This window comes from Ambystoma mexicanum, chromosome 2p (genome assembly GCF_040938575.1).
Source record: "Ambystoma mexicanum isolate Mex_15411 chromosome 2p, UKY_AmexF1_1, whole genome shotgun sequence".
In the NCBI taxonomy this organism is placed as follows: Eukaryota; Metazoa; Chordata; class Amphibia; order Caudata; family Ambystomatidae; genus Ambystoma; species Ambystoma mexicanum.
This window is the reverse complement of record NC_090923.1, coordinates 960,089,653-960,113,794: the sequence shown is the minus strand read 5'-3', so window position 1 is coordinate 960,113,794 and position 24,142 is coordinate 960,089,653. Positions and strand designations below refer to the sequence as shown.

The 24,142-nt window shown below is 45.6% G+C and overlaps 1 protein-coding gene across 1 annotated transcript in view; it reads left to right on the top strand.

The window, feature by feature from the left end:
• Positions 1-24,142, top strand: part of ATG2A (autophagy related 2A) — a 2,105,371-nt gene that overhangs the window by 263,735 nt on the left and 1,817,494 nt on the right. The window contains exon 6 of the mRNA XM_069644746.1: positions 2,460-2,630. Coding sequence (XP_069500847.1) covers positions 2,460-2,630 — 171 coding nt within the window. The remainder of the gene's footprint in view (positions 1-2,459; positions 2,631-24,142) is intronic.

Here is a 24,142-nt window from a genome sequence, read left to right as displayed (position 1 = left end):
GGACGGGACGTAGGAGTATAAAAGTCACTCACCATAGTGACTATCTTACTCCTGGTCCATAGTCCCCTTTCTTCCATACACCTGCCCGCCATCCCCTCTAATAGGTATCCTCTATTATTGCTTAAATGGTCGCAGACCTGGCAATCGAAAAAAGGACTGAAGGGCGATGTGCGGGTCAGAGCTCTGAAGGGCGGGGTTAGGGCTGTGTGTGGCACCCAACGTAAAAAGAGGAGGACAAAGATTTTCATTTTTGATGCTTTTTGACAAAAGTGCTCTGGTCCCGTCCCAAAGGACGGAATGTCGCACAAGTGTGGAGGAAAGGGGACTATGGACTAGGAGTAAGGTTGTCACTACGGTGAGTAACTTTGTTAGAACTTTCAAACTTCAAGCTCACCTTGGAGGAGGTATCCTATTTTGAAATACCATTGGCCATAAAGTTTCTTAAGGGGCTCACTCATGTGTTCCCTCCTACACCTTTTCAAGTCCCAATTTGAGAACTTAATCTGGTATTAAAATTTCTGATTTGTGCTCCTTTTGAGCCACTTCACTCATGTCCGTTAAGACTACTTACATTTAAAACATTCTGTTATTTGCGTTAACATCAGTCCGCAGGGTGAGTAAATTGCAGGCCCTATCTAGTAGGCCTCCATTTACCATTTTATACAAGGATAAGGCTGTCCTAGGGGTTAAACCTTCTTTTTTTTAATTTTATTTTTTTAACCATGCCTGTCTGTATATTTCTGTAAATAATGTTTCTATTGCCAGAATTGTTAAGCAACCGCATATACATTATCTAATGTTTTTTTCCTTATGCATGCATTGACTATGTATGACCTTGTCATCTGAAACTATGAATAATTGTAATGCGCCCAGATGCCTCCGGGTTGGGAGCTCCATATAAATAAATAAACAAAGATTGTGTCAAATTTCCATTTAGCCCAGAAAATTGTGCTTCCAACTTTCTATCCGCCACCTCACCCTAGCAAGGAAGACGAAAGGCTACATAGGCTCGATCCAAGAAGAACCTTGAGCGTTTCCTTTTCTCGGATACCAAAGATACGTCGGCATGACCAACTTTTCATTGGCTAGAGTGGCCACAAACTGGGACTTGCAGTTACTAAACAAACTTTATCCAGATGGATAATTCTTGCTATTTCTGAATTCTACCGATTGGCCGGGAAAGATCCCCCAGAAGGCATAAGAGCCCATTTCACAAGGGGCATGGCAACATCTTCTGCTCTCCAAAAAGGGGTGCTGATAAAAGACCTTTGTGCGCAAGCCACTTGGTCTACCATCCACACTTTCACAAAGCATTACTGTCTGGACTCCTCCTCCAGCCAGGAAGGAGGATTTGGGAAAGCGGTCTCAGGTACTCAGTCCATGACAAACATTAAAAATTAAAATTCTTACGCCCTCCTCCAAAACCTAACACTGCTCTGGGAGACTATCATAAGATGAGGAATACATGGGAGGACACAATCCATTCAAAGAACAAGTTACTTACCCCTAGTAACGTTCTTTCGAGTGGATGTTCTTCCCACATATTCCTCATCGCCACTCCCAACCTACCCTGTTGTAGAATTTCCAGGCATTACACTTTACGCCCATTCAGATTCTTGTACTCTCCAGGATTAACTGATGCTGGTAATTCTGCACGAGGATGGGGTTAAAACAGAACTGAAGCCAGAGAGAAGCCGAGAATCCTTTTTTCGGAAGCAGCTGAAGTTGGAAGATTTCATATCATAAGTAAGATGAGGATACGTTAGAGGAACATCCAGTCGAAAGAAGGTTATCTGTATTGAGCTTATTTATTTCCTCCCAAGTTAAGTTTGGTTGTTTGTCTTGGTCCTAAAGTCCCTCTTTTTCACATGCGAACATCATCTTGTTTATTCAACATGTCAGAAGTCCTTTTTAAACTAAAACAAGCAAGACTGGCCGTTTAGCGCTGCCTTGACAACTCTGAGATTCACTGTGCTCTGTATTATGAATGGCAGTGATAGGATTCTTCTTTCCACTTGGAGGTCTTGCCAGAGTGGAGTTGGGATTTGGGTTGTAGCATATGCTTGTTACTAATGCTGCTAAAACTCTAGCATTTCTGATCAGAGAAAGCTGATTATTGTTGCGCTTCCTTGTTGAGTGCTGTTTATAATTTTCATATTTTGTATTATTGCAATATTACTATGGCTTGTTTTTTTAAAAGTAAAACTACTTCAAAAATCCCTGGCGGTTATTGGTACTAAACTGTTCTGTCAATGTTGGATAACTTACATGGTTAATCTACTGATACCACCACTGCATCTTCTGTGTAACGTTCCATCTCTTCCGTATTGTTTGTAAACCAGCGCTGGTCAGTGCCTTCATAAGAGGTCCTCCAACTGAGCTCCAGATACCTTATTAGTTAGGTTTCTTTTTGTACTCTAGTAGCATGATTAATAGCATTTGTTTTTCTTTTCTGCCAGGAAATGGATTCCTCGTCATGCTCCATCCAGGAGGAGGCCCCACTGTTTACAGAGTCTCGCAGCCGGACTGCAGAGAGCTCCCCTTCCTCTCTCCTCCAGATTGGCAGCTGCTCCGGTTATACGGAGATGACTATCAAATTAAAGCAGAATGAAGTATTCCCTGGGCCAAAGGTCAGCATGTGTAGTTTATCCTAATTGTAGGGCATGTGCGCATTTGGTCCTTTTTGAGTGCGATGGTTAACCAAGAATGTTTCCACATGATGGCGTCAACTTCCTGAAGAAGCTTATCGTGGGGTATGCGGATTTGTTATTTATCGATGGTCATAAACATTAAGTACATGAAAACCCTTATTTATTTTTTACCAGAAGAGCAAAAACTCCATTGTTTAACTGAGTTCATCCTGTAGGGTTTAATGAGCTTCTTTCAGAACACTCGAATTCAGTATATGATATTCTTTAAGACCACATTGCAAACATTCTGACTTGAGCAGCAACCTAAAATCATTGACTTTCATTTTAAATTGCACAACTTAATGGGTGAGAAATCATATAGACCTTGGGAGGGGGTTATGACCGCTCGGAATAATGACCCTTGTACGACTTCTAGCCCTCAGCTTCACCTCATACATTAACTTGAGGGCGAATTATTAGCTCAGTCATGAGCCTTCCTGTGGTCTATAAGGCTTAATTAAATCGCATGATAAATGTTGCATATCTGGCTTACTGCTTTTGCCATTGTTTCCACCAAAAAACACATTAGTGACTTTTAAAGTATGTTCTTACACTATAGGCAGTGGAAAATGAAAAATAAGTTAACTTATGGTCAAGCATGTAAAAACTTGCAAAAGTGACAGTAACCTTAAGGGTACAGGGTCCTCCAGGTTTGCAGAATGCATTTTACCATTATATTCATAGTTTTTTTTTCTGCCTCTGAGCAGTGGATCCTTTTACACTTAATGGTCATTTTTTTAAAATCCGCATTGCCTCTTTTCTTGACAGTTTCTTTGCTATATGCATGACACTTGCCCCTTGTGAATGTGTTTTTTTTTTTTTAACAAAGTAGGAGGTGCTTCCTTGATTTTCTCTTCAGCCTGTCATTTTTCTGTTCTTCTCAATCAATCATGTCTTTTAATAAGTGTGCTTTCTGTGGTGGAAAGTATTCCAGGAAGGATGACCATGCTTTATGAGCTGGTTGTCCCCCCAGACACTTGCACCATAAAGGAGTGCGTGCCCTCTAATGTCAATTGATGTCAAATAGGATATTGGAAGTCCCAGAAGGCATAAAGCTGAGAAGTAAAATACAGGGCATCTTTTAACAATAACCACAACAATTAAGTTGTACGGGTTGCCATGCAACAGTCGTATGAAAAAGGAGCACGTACCTCAGTATACATACAGGACTCTAATTAAACATCCAGAGCATGTGTTTGCAGTTGTGTGTTTAGAAGGCACATGCATTAGAAGGAGTTCTGTAGACCTTGGGAGAAGTCTAGGGGGCGGGGGTTAGGGGGATCCTTGGGTAGAACTCCACTGATCACGACCATGCAAGAGGGAGGGTAGGATTAGGACTCTGTGCCTGTTAAACCCTGTGGACTAAGGGGGGAGTGGTGAAAACAGGGATGTAAATTCAGCCCCTTTACTCCGATTCTGTCAAAAATTACTTCTGAGGCGCCCGAATCCGTTGGGTCCTCTAACTTTGTATGTTGGTTCCATTGAAGAGGGTCTAGGGATCGCTGGTACAGAGGTCACTTTCAGTGCCAGGATTTGGCTCCGTCTAGTTGGCAATTCCATGCATTGGCGAGACTGTTCCTGGCACTGGACAGCTGGATGCCTCTGGCATGACAAGACCACCACCACAATGCTGACAACCTCACGGGACACCATGACATGATGCAGATCAGAGACAGTGATGAACACTGCAATCAGGTGGCAGAAGATTATCCTCGTGGTGGAGACAAAGAAGCAGGTCCTGCAAGGCCCCTCCATGCCAGAGAGATACAACTGCAGGGGAAGGTCTCTTGTCTAACATGTAGAGTATCTGCGGGGTCCCAAATCTGAGTTTAGGGCAGCGACTGATGCATCAAGCTGGGACACTTCCGAATGCTTCCATTAGCAGGGGTCGAGACTGGCTGTTCCCACCCATCCACAGGTTCAAGCTCCAATGAAAGCCTCCAGGCAATCGGGCAAACAAGCAGGTCTTCTCCAGGACTTGCTGAGGGCAGTGCTGGTTGGCTGCAACGATGACCCACGGGTCTTCAGCTGGATGCTCCTCTTCGAATGTGTCTCGTTTCCAACGACGATTTGAAGAATGTCTGAGGAGACCTTCTATTCAAAATTGAAGCTGGAGTCACACGCAAGCCCAACAGTAGTAAGGATCTGCACCAGTCAAACTCTTAGAGGTGTGCTGAAAACCAATAAACGTGGAGGGCCGTCATGCTATTCTCAGCAGAGTGTGAGTGGGGTTAGGGGTCCACAATGAGTCGACACAGTGAAGCACACAATCATCCAGTATAGACAGGTATATATAAAAATACAAATATTTATTCTAGGCCTAAAACTGAAACTAGCAGGTGTTACCATCACACAATACTCCATAATAAACCTATATACATTCACCATAGTTACTTAAAATGCATTCACAGGACGTTAAGAGGTAAGTAAATTAATGCAGGTAAATATGGAGCCAAGTCAGAACTTCAGCAGTCCAATCCCTATGGAGAATAGGGCTTTGTGCCCAAAAGTCACTGCAGCCACAATGCTTCTCCGCAGAATGTATCTGTAGCAGGTACGTTACTTGCGTTAGTAGTTGTTCAAAAGAAGAGATGCAACAAAGTTACTAGGTAGGTAAATTGTGTTCTCATCTTTCAGATGGTACTACCCAGATACGATGACCAAAATACAGTGAAATTGAATGATAGGATACAAAGGGACTGGTTCCCAGTGCTATACTGTGGAGAACAGGAAGAGACAGAAGCATTGTGTTTACTTGCACCCCTGACTCCCGATTTTCCCAGATGACTTGATGGGTCGACTAGGGGGTCGTTGGATTTCGTCGGTTGGTTCCAGTGAGAGATGCTCAGGAGCAGTGTGTGCAAGGATTCTTCCGGTCAGGTCGAGATGCAAGATGTAACCTCTGGCGATAAACACATGCAAGATTCACTGATGCCGGTCTCTTCACAGCATGGGGCAATGCCAGTTCCAGCAACCCCCACTACACACAGACGAAAGCAGACTTCCTTCCAGTCGTGGTTGAAGACGCTTGTCTAGAACAGGATCCCTTGATGCTGGGACGTTGAAATTTGCAGGGAAGACGACTTGTACCACAAGCTGGCTGAAGTTCTGGGAGCAACAGTGGAACAGCGCCGCTTCTGGGGTGGTAGCCTATGAGAGAGCTGGTCAGTCCACCAGGTAGTCCAGGGACACTTCTAAAGGCTCAGGTTGGCTGGATCCTCGAGATGGTGTTCAGACTAGCTGGTCCCAATAGTTCAAGGGCTGAAGCACCACTCGGGGTCTTCGGAGATCAGGTAGTATAACAGGGCTTCACCCGGCCAGATTCAGAATGAAATGCCAGGCCTCTTCAGGAGTCTTCTTTGGATCTTCAATCGGCTGTTTGACACAGTCAGACAGCCAGAGAGACAGACACACAGAGACAGACACACAGAGACAGACACACAGAGACAGACACACAGAGACAGACGCACAGAGACAGACGCACAGAGACAGACGCACAGAGACAGACGCACAGAGACAGACGCACAGAGACAGACGCAGAGACAGACGCACAGAGACCTCATCTACTGGAGGTTTAAAGGATGAATGTAATTTCTTTTGCTTTATATAATTTTTGTTGTGGGCTTTTTTTAAATGTATTCCAAGCATTGTTACATCTCGTATGATTGCATTTAGATCCAATCTTCTACAATTTCTCTGTGTATTACACTTGCATCACTATATTTACTTTAATAATGTTAGCAGAAAAACGGTATCTTCAAAGCACTCCACTTACTTTCTAATTCGTCTTTACCAGTTTTTAGAGTTCTGTTGATTTTTCTGTACCATATTCATGTGACTACTACTATTTCCATGCACTTTATGCATGGAAGATCTGTACTTTTGACGTACCATGCTTAGTATTCCTTTGGTAAGTACTTCTGTTAATATCTTTGATGCATCACTTTTCTACATTCTGGTTAGCTTTATTCCACGTTCTTCCCTGTTATTCGTGTCACTGTTTCAATATACTGTCTTTATTAATATCAGTCTTGGACATTTCCACACATTTTGGACCCCCTTCCTCATTTATCACATTTTATTCATACTTGTCACATTGGGACACGCACAGTGTTTACCTTCATTATTCACTCGTACCGCTTGTTGTGATGACATCATCACTCTGATGATGTCATGGTGCTCACGCCATAGCAGTCTTTACATGCAGACCATATATGGTCCAAAAATATCACACTAACCCCTTGCTCTGTATATTCCACACAGTTCGTTTCTCTCCGACTGTTAATCCTTTGGTTCTTCATTCTGGGTTCTCCAGATTGTGGACTATACTTTTTCTTTTCAGAACTCCACACTGTACTTGGACAACATTTATTTGTACCATACTAGAGTGAGACGCTGCAACTGCAGGTTTACAGCTTTGTAGCACACTGTGTCCCACTATTTGCAGCACTAACCTTGGATACATTACGATTGGTTTACCCATTTTTCTTTTTCAGTCATGAAATCATGTTAGTAGATGAATATAGACAGGCAGGTAGGACCATTTTCACTTCGTATATTTGTTATATAGAAGTTGGTATCTTATTCACATGCATACGTTCACTTCCCTGTGTCTATGTATTTTCCCAGATTTTGGTCCCTGAGGATGGACTTGAGTTTGAAATGCATTGGACCCGTTTTGTTTGCCTCTGTCTTGTGAATAAATGAATCACTGTTATTTTACTACTACAGAATTTATTTTGCCACAAGCAATATGTATTGTCAATGATTAGTTCAACTGATTATTTGCAGATCACGGAAAAAAGGAGGTTGCAAATTACGTGTTTCACATGTGGTCCGTACAATTTTCTTGATTACACAATTTGCATTTGTTCGCCTGGCCCCAGTGCAAGAGGGGCCTTTTTTGGCGACAGGACTACATAACCACTTTACCTAATTCTACCATAATATACCGTTTGTGGTGTCAAATCCCTCTGTTTCCCAAAAATATATCTGCTGCAACCAGCTTGTCTTTAGGCGCATATAAGGGTAACCCAAATCCCAAGTGTAAAAAGATAGGGTGATATAAAAGTATCCCCATTGCACTGCATTATAAGATGCTATGTGCAATGTTAAAAAGTTACAACAATGGAAAAGATAAAAGGAAAACATAGTTTCCCAGTTCTGATTGTCTGAAGGACTGATCAATTTCCCCACAACAAATTAGCAAAATGCAGGGGCAGTGAAGCTGAAGGCTTAACTTCCCCTCAAAATGCCAGAACATGTTAAAAAGCAAAGCAAAAAGATTGGTGGGCCATAGAAACTATGGAAGCAAAGTTGCCAAAAGAGAAATCTTCCCTAACACCGCTTTGCCCAGGAAATTACTTGCCTTATATGAAGTGTCCAGCCCTGAGAGAATAGCAAGAAGGCCAAAAGACAAGATGGGCAAAATCCTGTGTATCAGCCATTTTTAAGTATAGGGTACTCAAAAGGCATTATGCAGGGAAAATGCAGAAGTGTATGAGAGAAAAGTAACAACACACAGTAGAAAAATATCATCTCCACCATCCCGACCTGGACACAACATGCTAGTAACAAAACAAAAAGGATCCAAAGTTCCCCTGCTGCACCTCACTGCAAGGTGATTTGTTTGTTTTTGTTTTGTTTTATTTTCTTATATAGTCCACTGAACCCTGAGGTAGCTAGGCGCATAACTTGTGGAGTTGGTTACATACATTGTATAAATACAAATTACAAGTTACAGGAATGAGATGATATAGAATAAAGGTATTACAGAAAGATTGCAGCATGGTTACAGTTTTGGAAGTAGAGGCAGTTGCAAGACAATGTAGTAGAGATACAAAAAAAAGATATTCACAATAATATACAAGTATTTACAAGCAGATGGCAGTCAGAGTTAAGTACAAAACAATTCAGTAAAGATGCATAAAGGACATTCACACTAGTATACAGATATTTACATGCAGATAGCAATTGGATTTAAGATGGTACTTTGGATTACAAGGTTTGTTGTGAGGAGGAGTATGTAGAGAAGAGCCAGGATTTATTTAACTTTGCCCCGAAAGGCTAGAAAGGAGTGTTCATTTCTGAGCGCTGGTGGCAGGGAGTTCCAGGTTTTGGCAGCAAGAACTGGAAAGCTAGTTCCTCCTGATTTTTGGAGTCTGTATTTGAGAATGCTAAGACAGTGTGAGTAATTGGTTCTGGTAGGCCTGGATGATATTTTGGCACTGAATTTATCGGCCAAGTATTTGGGTGTGGTGTTATTGAGACATTTGTGGGTGATCATGAGAGTTCTGAAAGTGATTCTGTCTTTTATGGGGGGCCAATTGGCTGTCTGTCTGGCTTGGGATATGTGGTCTGTTCGTGGGATGTTGTGGTATGTTGAGGGCTGCTCTGAGAGCGTTGTTTTGCAGGACCTGGAGTTTCTGGATGTTTTGCTTGCTGTTGCCTAGATAGAGGGAGTTGCAGTAGTCCGGTTTTGAAATTATCAGTAATCTCGCTAAATGATACAGCTTTGTGATGATAAAAATGGTCTACATGTGGTAATTAGTTTAGTTGTGTAGGCTGAAGAGGATGCTGTGGCGTTAACTTGACGATAGATAGGGTGGAGTTGAGGTCGACCCGAAATGTTTTGGCATTTTTAGAGACCTTAATGACGTTTCCGTCAATATTGAAAGAGTTGTATTGTGGGTTAAGTTTGTTTGGTGCCAATGAGTAGAAGCACGGTTTTGTCATCGTTTAGACAAAGCCCGTGTTTGGCCATCCAGTCTTGAATTTTGCTATAGATTTCGTTTAGGCGGGAGGAGTCGTTATCGTAGGAGCCTGAGAGCATGATGAGTATCTGACTATCATCAGCGTAGTTGGTGTATGGGACTGACATGTCATCTAGGAGGTCAAATATTGGGTGGGGGAGATGCAAGAGCCTTGGGGTACTCCGCAGGTGATAGGCGAAGGGTCTGCTGAGGACGTGTCAGAGAAGACTCTCATGGATCTTTCGGCTAGGAAGGATTGGATACATTTTGCTGCGTTGGGAGAGAAGGATGCTGATGTGGTAAGGTGTGATGTTAATATGCTGTGGTCGACTAAATCAAAGGCCGCAGAGAGATCAAGCAGTAGGAGGAGGGATGGGTGTCTTTTGTCCTTGGCCTCATCCATCTGGATCTTCAGGTCTAGCAGTGCTGTCTCGGTGCCATGTTTAGGTCTGAAGCCTGATTGTCGGAGGCTAAGGAGGTTATGGGTTTTGAGGTGGTTCTGGATTTGAATGTATGCTGCTTTGTCGAGTATCTTAAGCAGGAATGCAAGGGTTGTGATGGTGCGGTAGTTGGTGGCAATACTTGGGTCTAGCGTGGGTTTTTTGATGAGAGGTTTGACCCAGGCATCTTTGAGGTTCTTAGGTACCGAGCATGAGTCAAAGGAGGAGTTTATGAGAGTTGTAATGAATGGGGAAAAGTCTTTAGCTCCATCTTTAATGATGGATGCTGGGCAGATGTCCCCTTGACATTTCGATGGTTTGAGGCTGGCAATTATGGATTCTACCTGAGAGATGGTGACCCGAGAGAATTCAAATAGATCCATGTTGTTGGGATGAGGTTTGTGGGTTTGGCTGGTGTTGGTTGTGCCTTTTGTGGTTAGTAGAGTTCTTTTAGTTTCTATTTTAGTCTGGAGTAGGGCTATTTTGTCTAGTAATGCCTTCTGGATGTTGGCACACCAGGTGGCATCTTTATCACAGGTGGTTTCGGGTGGTAAGGGTGATTCCATTTCCCTTAAGATGGTGAATAGTTATTTTACATTGGAGTTGGCATTTTGTATTCTACTATTGAAGGTGTCGCTTTTGGTTTTGATGATGGGTTTTTTGTATGTGTCAGCGGCTGTCTTGAAGAGAGCCTTGTTTGAGTGGATTTTCTTTTTATCCAGTTGGCCTCTGCTGATCTTTTGGATTTCCTCAGGGCTTTCAGTTCTGATGTGTACAGCTTACATAAAAAATGAATTTCGTGATGTGGGCAGAGTCCCTTCCGCACTGATAGCTATTGGGATCGGAGCCTGAAGAGTTGCAGCCAACTGAAGACCTGTGGGGAGCTGTTGAAGACTCCCAGCATTGTCTTTAGGTAAGTCCCAATGAGGTTTTGTTCCTCTCGGTCGATTGCCTGTTGTTACTTTGACTCATGGTCTGGTTGGACCAACCTGTACTGACCTCTGAAGCTTCAGGAAGTATCCCGGGACTGTGTTGTGGGCTGTCAAGCTCCCTCCAGGGCCTCTGCTGTGCATCGGTCGCTGTTCAGTGTTTAGCCTTGGAACACTGACGATCTCCAGCTAGTAGCCCAAGAACGATCCTCCTGCAGTTGTGGCTGTTCAACTCGAAAATAGGCCTTCCAGGATCAGTGTGTTTATGCTCACCACATGAGTTATCGGCTGCGGCTTGCGTGAGGTGATCTTCACTGTTGCCCACTTATATCATGTCCTGGGCTTCTCCTGTCATTGTGAGTCTCGGGGTGCCTGGGTTGTCCAGCTGTTCACACATCAGGAACCATCTCACTAGAGTTCGGAACCACAGTTTAGCCATAACCAGTCCCTACCCTGAAATGGACCACTGCTCTGGCGACCCATGCCATCTCTACAACAGAACCAATAATAGTAGTATGTTGGCCCCATCGGATCTAGAAACCTTAGGGTTGACTTCTAGTCGAATTGGAATAAGTGGGACAATTCTGCATAACTGTTTCCTTGCTGCGACATAGGGTTGAACAGGCAAAGTCCTCAACTTGCTACTCCTTTTCCTGGTAGTGATGGGGGAAATTCTGGCCAAGGATCCCCTGTGGGTTTTTTCTACAGGGGGGGGGGGGGGTTGGGATATGACCCCTAATCTTTACTTTTTGTTTCTGCGTCCTTGGAACATATTTACTCATTGGTTTGCTTTGCCAAAACCTATTTCTCCACTTTTAAGGATACCCCACCTCTACTAAGGTTTCTTCATTTACTGTGTGGCTGCTAGGCCTCATTACTTAATCAGGGAAGGACTTCTGAAGTGTTGGGGGCCTTATGTTTTAGTGCAGGGTGATGGGAAACTTTTTACAGAACCCCCTGGCGAGGGATGTGTAATCATCTAACCGAATGGTGAAACAGTGTGTCACCTGAAAGCGAAGACCCGACTATCCAATTATAGCTGTAGCAGAGCAGTAAGGCTTAGCCTCTGGAGGAAGCAAAGCTGACAGGGCGGTACAATTGACCCCAATAGACACCACACATAAGAATATACAACACTGGTATACTGAAAAAATATACACTTTATTATAAGCTCACACACAGAATATTTATGATTGCAAAAATAAGTATTCGGGTTACACAGAACGAGCCAAAGCAGAGCATAATGTAAGAAAGAAACTGTATGCGGCCAGTTAATGCCCAACTTACTCTTTACCCTAAAATGTTAGCCCAATACCTGGTGGCAGATGGGACTACAAATAGACTATAGTAAGATAAAGAGTACCGTAGTCCATATTACCCACAATCATTACCATCATAATCGGGATCCAAGGATGCCACACAGAGCTTAGCACAGATTCTCTACTACATTGCAAATACTGTATCATACATAGTACTTGTGCATATAACGCAGTTGTAGCATTTAGATGTAGTGAACAGTGGAACACACTATCCAACAAAGCCAGGATGGTTACCAAGTCCAGGATATATTTTCGAGAGACAGGCTCTAGGCACCGAAGTGCATATTTCACACCAAAGAGGGAAACAGTAACACCACTGTGAAACAATGTATATTCGATGCAGGAGTGTAATACAAAAAAAAATCAGGGGAAAGTCTGAAAGTTCACAGCTATGTGAAGAACCTCAGGGACTCTAGAAAAATGCCACAGTTTAGGAGAGTACCTTGCAGTGTCGGTTGAATGAACTGCAGTGCTTAGGAAAGTGGCCCATAGGAAATAAACAGAAAAGCCAGGCAAGTCTCAGTTTCTTCCCACAGGAACCCAGAAGAAGGCGATCGACTGGAGGGGGACACTAGCAGAGACCCAGAAGAGATCCGGTGGTGGATTCAAGACCCAGCAGTCACAGGAGCAGAAAGGCAAAGCAGGATTTAGCCCCCAATGATAACCAATAGGATGATGCAGTAGAAAGGGACCTGCACAACCAAACTACTACAAACCACGGGGACCTGTGAGGATGAGTATCTTGAGTAACCTGCCAAACCAGGGCCCAGAGGTTAGAACTTACAATGTTTGCTTCCAGACAGTCGGTTCACAGAAGTATCGCCTCTTCACAGGACGGGGAACGGTCATCCATAAGTGGAATCAACCACTGAGATGACTCCAGGAGGAGCAAAGCATCTTCCCATGGCAGACCCCAGCAGCTCACGGGCAAACGAAGATGTCACACCATCAGAAATGGCCCTTGCAAGACAAGCAGATTTGGTGGGTTGTTGGGGTCCCAAAAACCTTCCTGGTGTTTGCAGCTTCCAAAACTAAGGTGGCACACAATGCCTTGGAACAGAGGTAAAATGGCCCATAAAAGGTTTGCAGCAGATGAGGAGGACCAGTAGCAAGATCAGGAAAATTCACAAAGGACACCAAGCAGCCAAAAACCCAAACCAGAGATCTGCCCAGGGCACTGCATCCAGCCGTTGTGGCCAGAAGAGAGCCTTAAAATGCAGCAACAATGTGAAATGGCGGTATTTCCTCGAGCAGATAAGCAGACCTGCTCACCTTTTTAAAAATCCAGAAGCACTGGTCTCAGGAACAGGGGTTCCCCCTATGTCGCTTCAAACACATTAGGGGATTTTAAACCAAGGTTTTGGAAGCCACCTAACTGCCAAACACCTAGACCCACCCGCACAAGAAGTGTAGCCTGCCCAGGCCCAGAAAGCGCCCTGGTGAAACTAAAACTAAATATCTGCCACCAGCGTGCCGCCTGAAAGGGGGGGGGATGTGTGTGTGTGTGTGTGTGTGTGTGGCGCCAGATGTGGGGGCTGGAACTGTCTAGTGCCTGAGTGTTGCCGGGCAGAATGTGTGGCCAGTGTATATCCAGATAGCCACTGCCAGTTTTGAACAGTGTAAATCCTTGCCAATCGTGGGCCTGGGTGTTACGCTCACCTGGCTCCCACAGAGGTGGCGATCTGGACTGCTGCGGTCTCTACCAATGTGACACGTAGGGCCGAGATGACGGACTGGCCCACCTAGCTTCGTTTGCTTGGCCCGTAGGAATATTCTTCTGCAAGTGGAGAAAGGGAATTAACCACCCGTGGAGTTGAGCGTAAATCCCCCCACCCCGCTGTTCTCCCCACTGATCACCTTGGATGTTCCCTCTTATAGCCTCACCTGATGATTTGAAAAGATGAGCTCTCCATCCTGCATTGAGCGCAGTGGCGCGTAGATAACCAGTTGCTTCACTGGCTCGAAGGAATTGGTGAGTTCCAGGACAATATTGACTCCGATAATCCCGGCAAGACGCCGTAAGTATGTAGTTCGTAAGAGTTCAAATGCCTGACTTTCACTCTTGTCCGATTCCTTGCAGGTTGCAGCTTGACCCTACTGAAGAGTTCCTCGTGGTAACCGGTAATGTTCTGGTAAGGATTTGTATTATCCAACACAGTTCGATTAAATAATGTCCATATGCCTAGATGGCATATTGCAAGTCTACAGCCAGTGTTCCTCAATACCACATGAAAAACAGCACGATAGGAACTCGGAAGAGGCGAGGTGTAGTAATGATTACTCTTAAAGAAAACCAATACCAGCAGTCTAGTTGTTGGGACAGTCCAATTGGCCCTGCACAGTTAAAAACCATGGAAACATGGAGTTCTCCAGCGCAAGGCAGAGCGAGGTGCCGGCGGCATCGCAGAAGTCCAAACGGCAGAACTGAACAAGAAGGAAACCCGCTGTGCAACGTACTCGTGCTTCTGACAGCCTGTCGGATGGTCGTGAGAGACACGAGAGCCAGAGAAACACCTGACGTGGAATTGGGGAAAGCCGCAGAAGCGAACCGGTAAACCCAGGAAAGGGTTGGGACGCCGAAGCACTGTCGGACAAGAGAACCCGACATTGGAATTCGAGTCTGGGAATCACAATACGAATTTAGGGAAAACCAAAAGAGAGAAACCAAAGGGACATTGTATGTTAAGATCTTGCAGGGGGGTAATAGCAGATCTTTTGTAAAGCAAGCTGAAGGATCTTTTTACCAAAATACCGAACACACGCTGGAAGGAGAGTATACCAGGCAAAGTCTAGTGTGTAGAACAAGCTGCATGAAAGTCATGGCAGGAGAGTACACCAGACAGAGTCAAGTGTATACAAGGTACTGTAAAAGAGAATCCCAAGGAAGACGCATGCCTTTGGGGATTTTGAATTGACAACATCGCTATCGAAAGAAACTGCACCATCAACACTAAATTAGCAACACTGAACCCCCCCTTTAATCCCCATCCTCTCCTATACCCCAGCTCCATTCCCCCGCACACACCCTCCTCTGCTACCTCTCCATCTCCCATCCAGAATTCCTGAAGGTACTTTCCAGTAGCCACCACTCGGCATCCCCTGGTGATCCTGATCCTTGACTCCCCCCCCCCCCACCTCCTTAAGAACATTCTCTCAACCTGCGAAGGCAGCGTAGCTAGGTCAATAATTAACCATTCACTGATATCATGCGCTTTCCCAGCAGCCTTCAACCCCTCTCACATCAAACCCTTACTTAAAAAGCCCTCCCTCGACCACCTCATTCCATCGAACTATTGCCCAATCTCAAACAACTGCTTAATTACCAAACTCTTAGATCGCACGGCATACTCCCAGTTCTGCCTCTTCACAGAATCCAATGGCCTACTATATCCTGCCCAGTCCGATTTCAGACCACTCAGTGGAACCAAAACTTGCCTTGTCTCTATCTGGGAAAGATTAAAAGAACAGCAGTCTCAAAAGGCTGTTTTGCACTCATCCTCCTTGACCTCTCTGCAGTATTTGACACAATTAACCACATCACTCATGAACAGACACCATCCACTCTCTAGACATTAGGGGTTGTGCTCTAAGATGGATCTCCTCTTTCCTCGCCAATCGCTCACAAATCGCCATCCTCCTTTCCGTCTCCTCTGCCCCCCCCCACCCTGTCTCCTATGGGGTCCAACAAGGGGCCTCCCTCCCTTTCCCTTTCCCCTCTCCAACCTCTGCCTAAGCCCCCTCCCCATCATCATCCGCTCTCATGACCTTACCTGCTACAACTACGCTGATGACACAGATAATTTTCAAAATTCTCAAATCCTAGGCCTCTCCCCTCCCAGATCTCGCCTCCTGCCTCACGGAAATCAACTGGATGACTGCCAACCACCACGTCCTCCTCCATCCTGGCAAAACCAAAATTCTAATTTGTGGCAAGACCTCACTCGTTCCCCAAACCACCCCTTGGCCACTCTCCGTAGGGCCCGCCTCCAACCCTCCCCAGAGTATCCAACTCAGTAAAGAACCTGGGAAGCACCTTGAACTCGGACCCAACACACTCTCACCACATTGACGCTGTCTCCAGATCATGCCATTTTCACCTCCGCATTCTCAGATAAATCTTCTCCCATCTCTCCTACCCTCACAGAATCTCAGCAATTCTGGCTATCATCCTGTCCCGCCTAGACTACGCCAACTCCCTCTATTTAGGCACCCCTGCCTTTCAGCTTAGAAATCTCCAATGGATCCAAAACTCTGCAGCTATGCTGCTTCTTTCCCACTCCCCTGATAACACATCTCCCTTGCCCTCAGGGTACTGCGCTGGCTTCCGATCAGCCGACGGGCCAATTTCAAAGCCATGTGCCTCACCCATTGTGCACTCCACAAGAAAGGCCCTGAATTCCTCCAAAGCAAATTCACATGTTACCAACCCAACAGAAACCTCAGATCTGGCACTGGACACCTCCTGTGATCCCGCCTTCAATCTCACTAGGCTAGGAGGATCCGCTTTCTCTGTTCAAGCTCCCACACTCTGGAACTCCCTTCCAATCAACGGCCGCCTCCCAGAGAATCACCTCTTCATGAAGGCCCTCAAAACCTGTCTTTTCCTTCCTGCTACCTCGCAAACCCTCTTCTGTCACACCTACAGGAGGACACTTAGGCCGTGACACTATGCCTGCCCTCCTTGGTCCCCTATTGGTCCATGATTCGAGTTCCATGACCAGAAGATACTCACTCCAGTGACTTGTTCAGGGCAGGTGGCTGGCTGGCGAACAGAGACAAAGGGGCGCTCTCTGGGACGGCACCGATCTAAAATGTACCCTGTTCACCTGTAGAAGCCAATAAGCAGGCCAACAAACTTGCTGTCAGCAACTGCCAGGCAAGAGACAAAGTCCTTGATTCTCAAAGGCTGTGGTGCAAGCACCCATGACTCTTTTCAGTGATATCTAGCCGTTTCAGTCTAGGTTAATGGTAATAGGTAGCATCCTTATTGACTCTGTGATTCTTAGCGGGTAGACAGCGTTTTTGCTAGGTGAATGTCAAAGTGTAGTCAATGCATTATATCTAGCTGAATGGTAGTATGTAGACAGAATATTGAATCTAGGTGAATGTAGAACATAGCAATAGCATTGAATCTAGGTGAATGTGGAATGTTGCCAATATATTGAATCTAGGTGAATGTAGCCATTGTAATGAACATAGGTGAATGTAGTGTGAAGAGCCAGGAGTGAGACGCGGACACAGAGGAGTCATGGTTTTGGTTATAGACTTATTAAAATGAAAAGGGGTTGGAAAATGCCTCACTGTCCCTAATCTAGGAGGTATTTCCCTGCCTCAACCAAAACTAAGGGTCTATCCAGTGTCAGGATGTCCAAAGTAAATGTCCGTCCTGTGTCCCAAATCCTATCCTTGCCCTCATATTCTAAAACTAACTCCAAAGTGATAACGGAAATTGCCTCTGCTTCTTGAAGTGCACAAATGTTCGAACTCCAAAACAAATATTCCAAATGTTCAATGTTCACAGCTCCAGGGAATGACTCTTCCCCAGGTTTCACTCCAGAAAATGCAAAGTTCAAAGCAGAAGAATAATCCAAGTTCCTTGTAGTTCAAGAGGACAACTCCTTCCTCTTGTTGTTGCAACCCACTCTCGTGGAAATGGCTTCCTTCCTCAGGTTTCTCTCCACATTAAATATAACTCAAAATCCTAAGGACATCCGTCTTCTTTGGGATCCTCTTAACTGTACTGCTTTTGGGTGTGAACCACGGACGCACAGGACACCTGAGCTACCCTAGATACTCGTGGGCCAAGAAAAGATGCCACCCAGTCCGCCGCCTTCCGGGTACATCCAGCCAGGCTCAACCTTAGTGAATGGTCGATCAGGTCGAAGGTCGCTGACAGGTCCAGGAGCATCAGCAGGGCTGGGTTACCATTATCAACAATACTCGCAAGGGTGGACTTGAGATCCAGCATAGCTGTCTCAGTTCCATGTCATGCTCAGAAGCCAGACTGGTACGTACCCAAGATATTGTTTTTTTCCAGAAAGTCCTGTAACTGAAGTTCTGAGGCTTGTTGAATCTGCCAGTAAAAAGGGAACATATGGAATAGGACGATCATTTTTTTCCTAGTAGTGGATCAAGTGAACTTTTCTTACTTTAAGGAGATTCTCAACTGTAGCCTCTACCGCCTGTTCACTAAGCGACTTCAGGGTAGCGTGTCCCACAACATTTTGTAAATTGTCCATATGCCCGCCAATGTTTCCTCTAATTATTTTTCTCTATGTGCGGAACTGGTTTGCTGTTGTGCACACATTAATTTCCATGTGCGCAACTGACTAATGGGGTAGGCTACTTTGTGAGCATGCGTCTTTAGTGAACTACCGTTGCAAAAGAGAGTTTGGAAAGGAATTTCCTCTTCCCAGCCAATGCAATTATTGACAAATCTTACAAATCTTACAATACTTTTTCCAAACACATAGGCTAAAATAGAATGTCATATGTGACTAAACAGAAAACTCATAAACCAGTCCAATACTTCAACATCTGCCACAGTACCTTGCAAACGTTTTATGCTACTGGAAAATCACTCATGTGTACTACAAAACACAAATATCTCTTGTCATAAACTGATGTGGCTGTCAAGAAATTCAAAGAGGACTAACATTTGCCGATGGATTAATGACGATTAAAAACAATGGGGATTTACCGGGGCATTACAGCCCGGCGGTCCCGGTAATTATTCATTGCCGGGCGCCAGAAAATATTGATCCCCATTCCAATTCGAGTCCCATTGGACTCAATGGGAATGGGGAGGTCTGATGCACCGGCACCATTCATGTATCGTGCCGGTGCATCCGACAAGGTCTGCGAGAGGGTGCTGTTTCACCCGGCAGATCAGACCTGTATTGTGTGGGTGACGCTTTTGGTAAGTAACAAATTCTAGCACGTGAACGTTATTCATATTATTCATATTACAACAAACATTAAACAAGTGGATGTAGGTACAGTGCTGTTAACCTTTTGCAGAGTCAAGAGAGGATGAGTCAAGGTTGTCCGGTACTATCTTAATGTGTTCTGGGGCAGAAGTTAGTCATAAGGTCAAAGTGTGGTAGAATCAAGCTCGGGAGTCGTGGGTGGGGAGGGGACATAATTTGGTTAATGTGTGCAGACATATCATGGTTAGATTCTTCTGTTCATGGAGCCAGTTTTTCATATACATTTCTAACCTCTTATGTGTGTATTTTGTGTGTATTTTGCTATTGGGGATTTTAGGTGTTTACAGTCCGAAAGCAAATTCCAATGTATTGCTGTGGCTTGCGCATTATTAAATACTTTTGAATAGGTTAGAATTGTCTGTGTGCGCTGCTAAATATCTTCTGAGCGGCACCCAGAAGGAAGCTGGGCAATCGCACATGCGCACAGCTTAGAGGGAACACTGATGCCCGCTAACTCTTCGGACATATAAATTCTTATAGAAACCATGGAATTCCACAAGTATGCCTCCCGGGTCTGTCACCAGAGAGCCGTCTGAGCGACATATGGCAGATAGGTCAGTCTGACCTCTGGCGCTACTCCACTTTCTTGCCAAGTACCCGCTCGGTCTGCCTTTTCCCCCATTCCGGCGTTCCAGCTGTGGCTTAGCCAGAAACCACACTTCTCAGTCTGCCCCCGCATTAAATTTACTCAGAACGTCCCGAATATCAGCTAAGGATTCAGAGGGGCCGGCCTCCCCACTGCTGCTTTCCATATTTGCAAGGGTTTGTTCCAACTCATCCAATTTGCCTCGAATTCCTTTCAGTACACCACGCTCAGTTGAGATGCAATGACCTCCTCAGAGTAACTTTAAACACCTGCCAGAGGCTACAAGCAGACGTCACGGAGCCCAGATTTGTTGTAAAGTATGATGTGATAATTTCTTGTACTTCACTATGATCAACCACATCCAATAAAGCTTGCTCCTTAAAATGCCAGTGTGGTCGAACTATCATTAGTCCAGCCAACCTGACAGCTATACCAAAGGGGAGTGATCTGGCAGCATCTGCGGGAGCATTATACAAGATATATTGTCACGAATCAGCTCTGGTCTGGCTAGGATATAATCGATGCGCGAGCTTGAGTCGTGCATAGAGGAATAAAAAGAGTAACCCCTCTCATCCGGATGGCAGGCCCTCCATACATCAACCAAGCCCAATGCCGACATGCCCCCTTGAATAGCTTTAGTGACCGAAGAGTCTAGTCACGCACCCGCCAGAGATCTATCCAGCTTTGCCTGCAACACTGCATTCAGGTCCCCAGCCACAACGAAGTGTGAATGCGCGTACTTCATGCATGTTGCCCACAAGTGTCATGGTGCATGCTCCCAAAATCCCGAAACTGGTGATCCCATCCTGGACTTTGGCTTCCTTGGGGACTTCCAGGCTCATGGTAGGTGCTAAATACATGGGCCATATACTTGGCTCTGAGAGGCTGGGCCATTCAGTACAGGGTGTGGCTTGGGACTACTTTACCTGGAGACAGGATACGGTTAAGGGGAACTATTTTCCTGGGACTACTTGCAAGACTATTTAAACCGCACCCAGCAAACTGAACACGCTTCGCGTTATTCTGCACTCCTGCAGCGTAACGCTCACCGTGTCAGCTCAGCTCTTGATTCCCTTCTGCCACGCCCATCCCGAGTCTTCCTTCCATCGGCACCTGAGAAAAGAGAAGAACAGGAGTTAGAAAAGCATTGAAGGCCTTACCTGCAGAACATCCTCATCTCGCCTTCTGCTTACCCACAGACCGCCGCATCTATAGAAGAGCAGAACTGAAGGTACCCTTCCGGGTAGCTGCTCACCTGAAAGCGGCCACTTCTAGATACTCCATCGAGCAGTTCATCATTCCAGCATCGCGCCGCAACTTAACCCGTCGAGCGGCTCTTCCATCATCTTCCTGGAACTGCGTTGCACCTGCCGAACAGAACAGACAAAGCAGGTTAGTCGCACACAGCAAGGAAAGCTAAATACAGCGAACAAATAGCGCGCCGCGCACAGCGCTATACTTACCAGCTGGAATCCTGCTCATCATCGCCAGGAGAGTCATCCATCATCCGAAAGCCGCTTAAAGCCGTACCTGAAAGACAAGAACAAACCTTAGATATTTCGGGCAAAGACTTAAGACAGCTATTTCAAGGAGTTATTGGAATAGAGACTTACCTGCTTACACCGGCCTTTCCACTTCAGCAATCTCCATCGGATCAGTGAAGTAACTAGATCCTGGAAAGACTGTGAAACCGCGCCCCTGCCAGAGTGTGCAGGACGGAGAGCTCGCCTATTAAAAAACCAAGGTGAGGAAGAGAAGGGAAAATCAGAAGGAGGGGAAAACCAAAACCAGCTCCATTCAATTGGCTAAAATCTTGTTTCGACTTGCAGACGAACATCTCCTGAGGCAAGAACGAAGGGTAGACGCGAGCTAGCACCCTCCGTTAAGCAGAGCAACACCAGTGCAGACATCAACCTTCGAACACGAGCACGCCCCCGTGGAGACCAGGTGAGCGTGACAACAAGGCTGTATTACATCGAGGATCTTCCACGTTTGTTCCATGCACATTCACCAGTGTAATCAGACACCCAACTAGTTCCCCAGAAATTATAACATACCTCCCCCTGGGTCGCAGTCTTGCTCTAAAAGCTTAAACCCCAAGGATTTATGGATAATTATTGAGGAAAAAGATGTATAATATCTGGTGTGTCCCCCATGATATCGCAGTTGCCGCGTTCAGGCTGCCCAGCAAGTGTGTTTCTTGGAGGAACAATATTTTAGCACTATGTTGCTCACTATATGCCACGACTTTGCACATTTCTGCATAGTTGAGTCACCTGACGTTCCAACTAAGCAGGGTACAGCAATCGAAGCCTACATTCCTCGCCATTAGTCTTGCTGACAAGCCTGCTCTCCTTCACAAATAGCCTGCATCGGCATAAACCTCTGGTGCACTCAAAGCTCACAATGCCAAACACATGAACCATATTAACTTCCCCCTCCACACCCCAATGCCCACAACTCCCATACATTCTCTTATAAGCTCCCTCCCTTCAGAGGACGCCCATCCCCACTGCCGATCCCCAACAGGCAGTGGCAGCCTCCCTCCCCCAAGTTCCCCATTGAACATTTTGAACTAGGGCTCCTACCCGGAGGAGCTGGACACAGCAACCTCTTCCAATCTACCCACATCAGCCCCCCCCTTTAAGGACGAGAAGGCCCTTCACAAGAGGATATTAAGCAAATGGCCCTATTCGCTACATTGATACCACGCCCTGCTGCAGGGTCAAGTATTCCCAATTCACCTGAATAAAAATCAAGACCATCTCGTAGGACAAATACAGGCATACCATATATTGAACAACCACTCCTTAATAGCATAGCCCCTCAAGGCTTGGGCAGTGACTCCACACAGGCTGCAACCTCAGCTGGGTCAGTGAAGAAAAGGGAGTTATACCATACACGACTCTTAATTTAGAAGGATCTAGCATTGCATACTGTATTTGTTTATACCGTAGCAGTCTCTTTACTGCCAAGAAGGACAAACGCTCTTTCTACTGATGGTGTGAAAGCTTGATAAAAGGACACTCTCACCCCCTCATACTGTACATCTCCCAATACCTGTGCTCCTTGCCGAACGGTATCTCTGTTGCAATAATTTAAAAGTCTTGCAGTAACCAGGCATGGGTTTGGCCCTGGTCTCGGCATCTGTCCAGAAATTTTGTGTGCTCTTTCCACTGTGAACTGGGGAGACAGCTCAGGATCTTGAAGCACCTCTTTAAAAAAGGTTTCCATAAACTGTTCCATGTTGCGTGATGGTATTGATTCCGGGATCCCAGTAACCCAAACATTATTACTTCTGCATCGTGCTTCCAAATCCTCATTTTTATCTCCGATTTCCTTCACCGCCTTCTGTAAATCCCAAATCGCAGTCGTGACCTTGCCAATTGTATCCTCAAGCAGACTGACCCTATGCTCAGCCTCTCTAAGACGGCTGCTTTCCTTTTCTATTCGCTCCTGCATTCGGTCCATTTTATACTCCATACCATCTAATTTGGTGTTCACAGCAGCAAATCCATTCTTCATTTCAGCCAGCACCAGACTCTGCTCTGACGGGCGGTCTGCCACGTGTTCAACCAGGGCTTTATGTGAGTTGGGAATTGTCTCAGCTTCACTCCCAGCCATTCTGGTCGAGGTCATCATGCCCCTATGTAACACCAGCCCCCTCCTTTTGGGTAAATTGCAGGCAACCCTTTGCCATTCGACAGTGGCATCACTCACGGATACTCCTTCGGGTCCTTCCACAGGAACTAGTATCCGCTGATAAATTGTTCACAGTTCCGTTTTCCGATCTACTTAAGCACTCACCTCAGCTTGCAGACTGAAGTAGTGTACCGCCTCAGGGATATCGCGCAGTGAGCCGACTTGCTTTACCAGATCCCAGGTAACCACATGTCCACCAACTTTGCTCCTTTGGCTGCAAAACATGTTGTATCCCCACAAAAAGGGACTCCTGGGGGTATTTCAAGTTCTGATCTTCAATCCCTGGTGCTTTAAACAATACAAAACTGGAATGGGGACGTCCCTCAGTACAGTGTGTGTGTGTCAGCAATGAGCAAGCTGCACAAGACCACAATAGTCTTAGTCCCTGCAGCAATGCATACCCAGTCACATAGCCCCATCAATTCTCCCCATCTGTGCACAGGTGCTTATTCGTTCCAGTATGCAGCTAAACCTTGCCAGCAGCGCTCCTCTGACCCCTGTCCTGGCAGATCTGCATTAGACCCCCAGCGGCAGTTCAGGAATCTCCAGTAAATATCAGGGCCCCTCTCCAGCAAGCTTGACCTGCATATTTCAGTCCGTGGCGTCGTTAGTACGGGGACTAAAACACAGAGCCAGGCACGGCTCCTTCAGGCGACCGGTTGTTGGAGTCTCACCACCTGGCAGTGTAGTACGGCTGATGTCAGTCCGGATACGCCTCAATGCCCGTATGCTAAT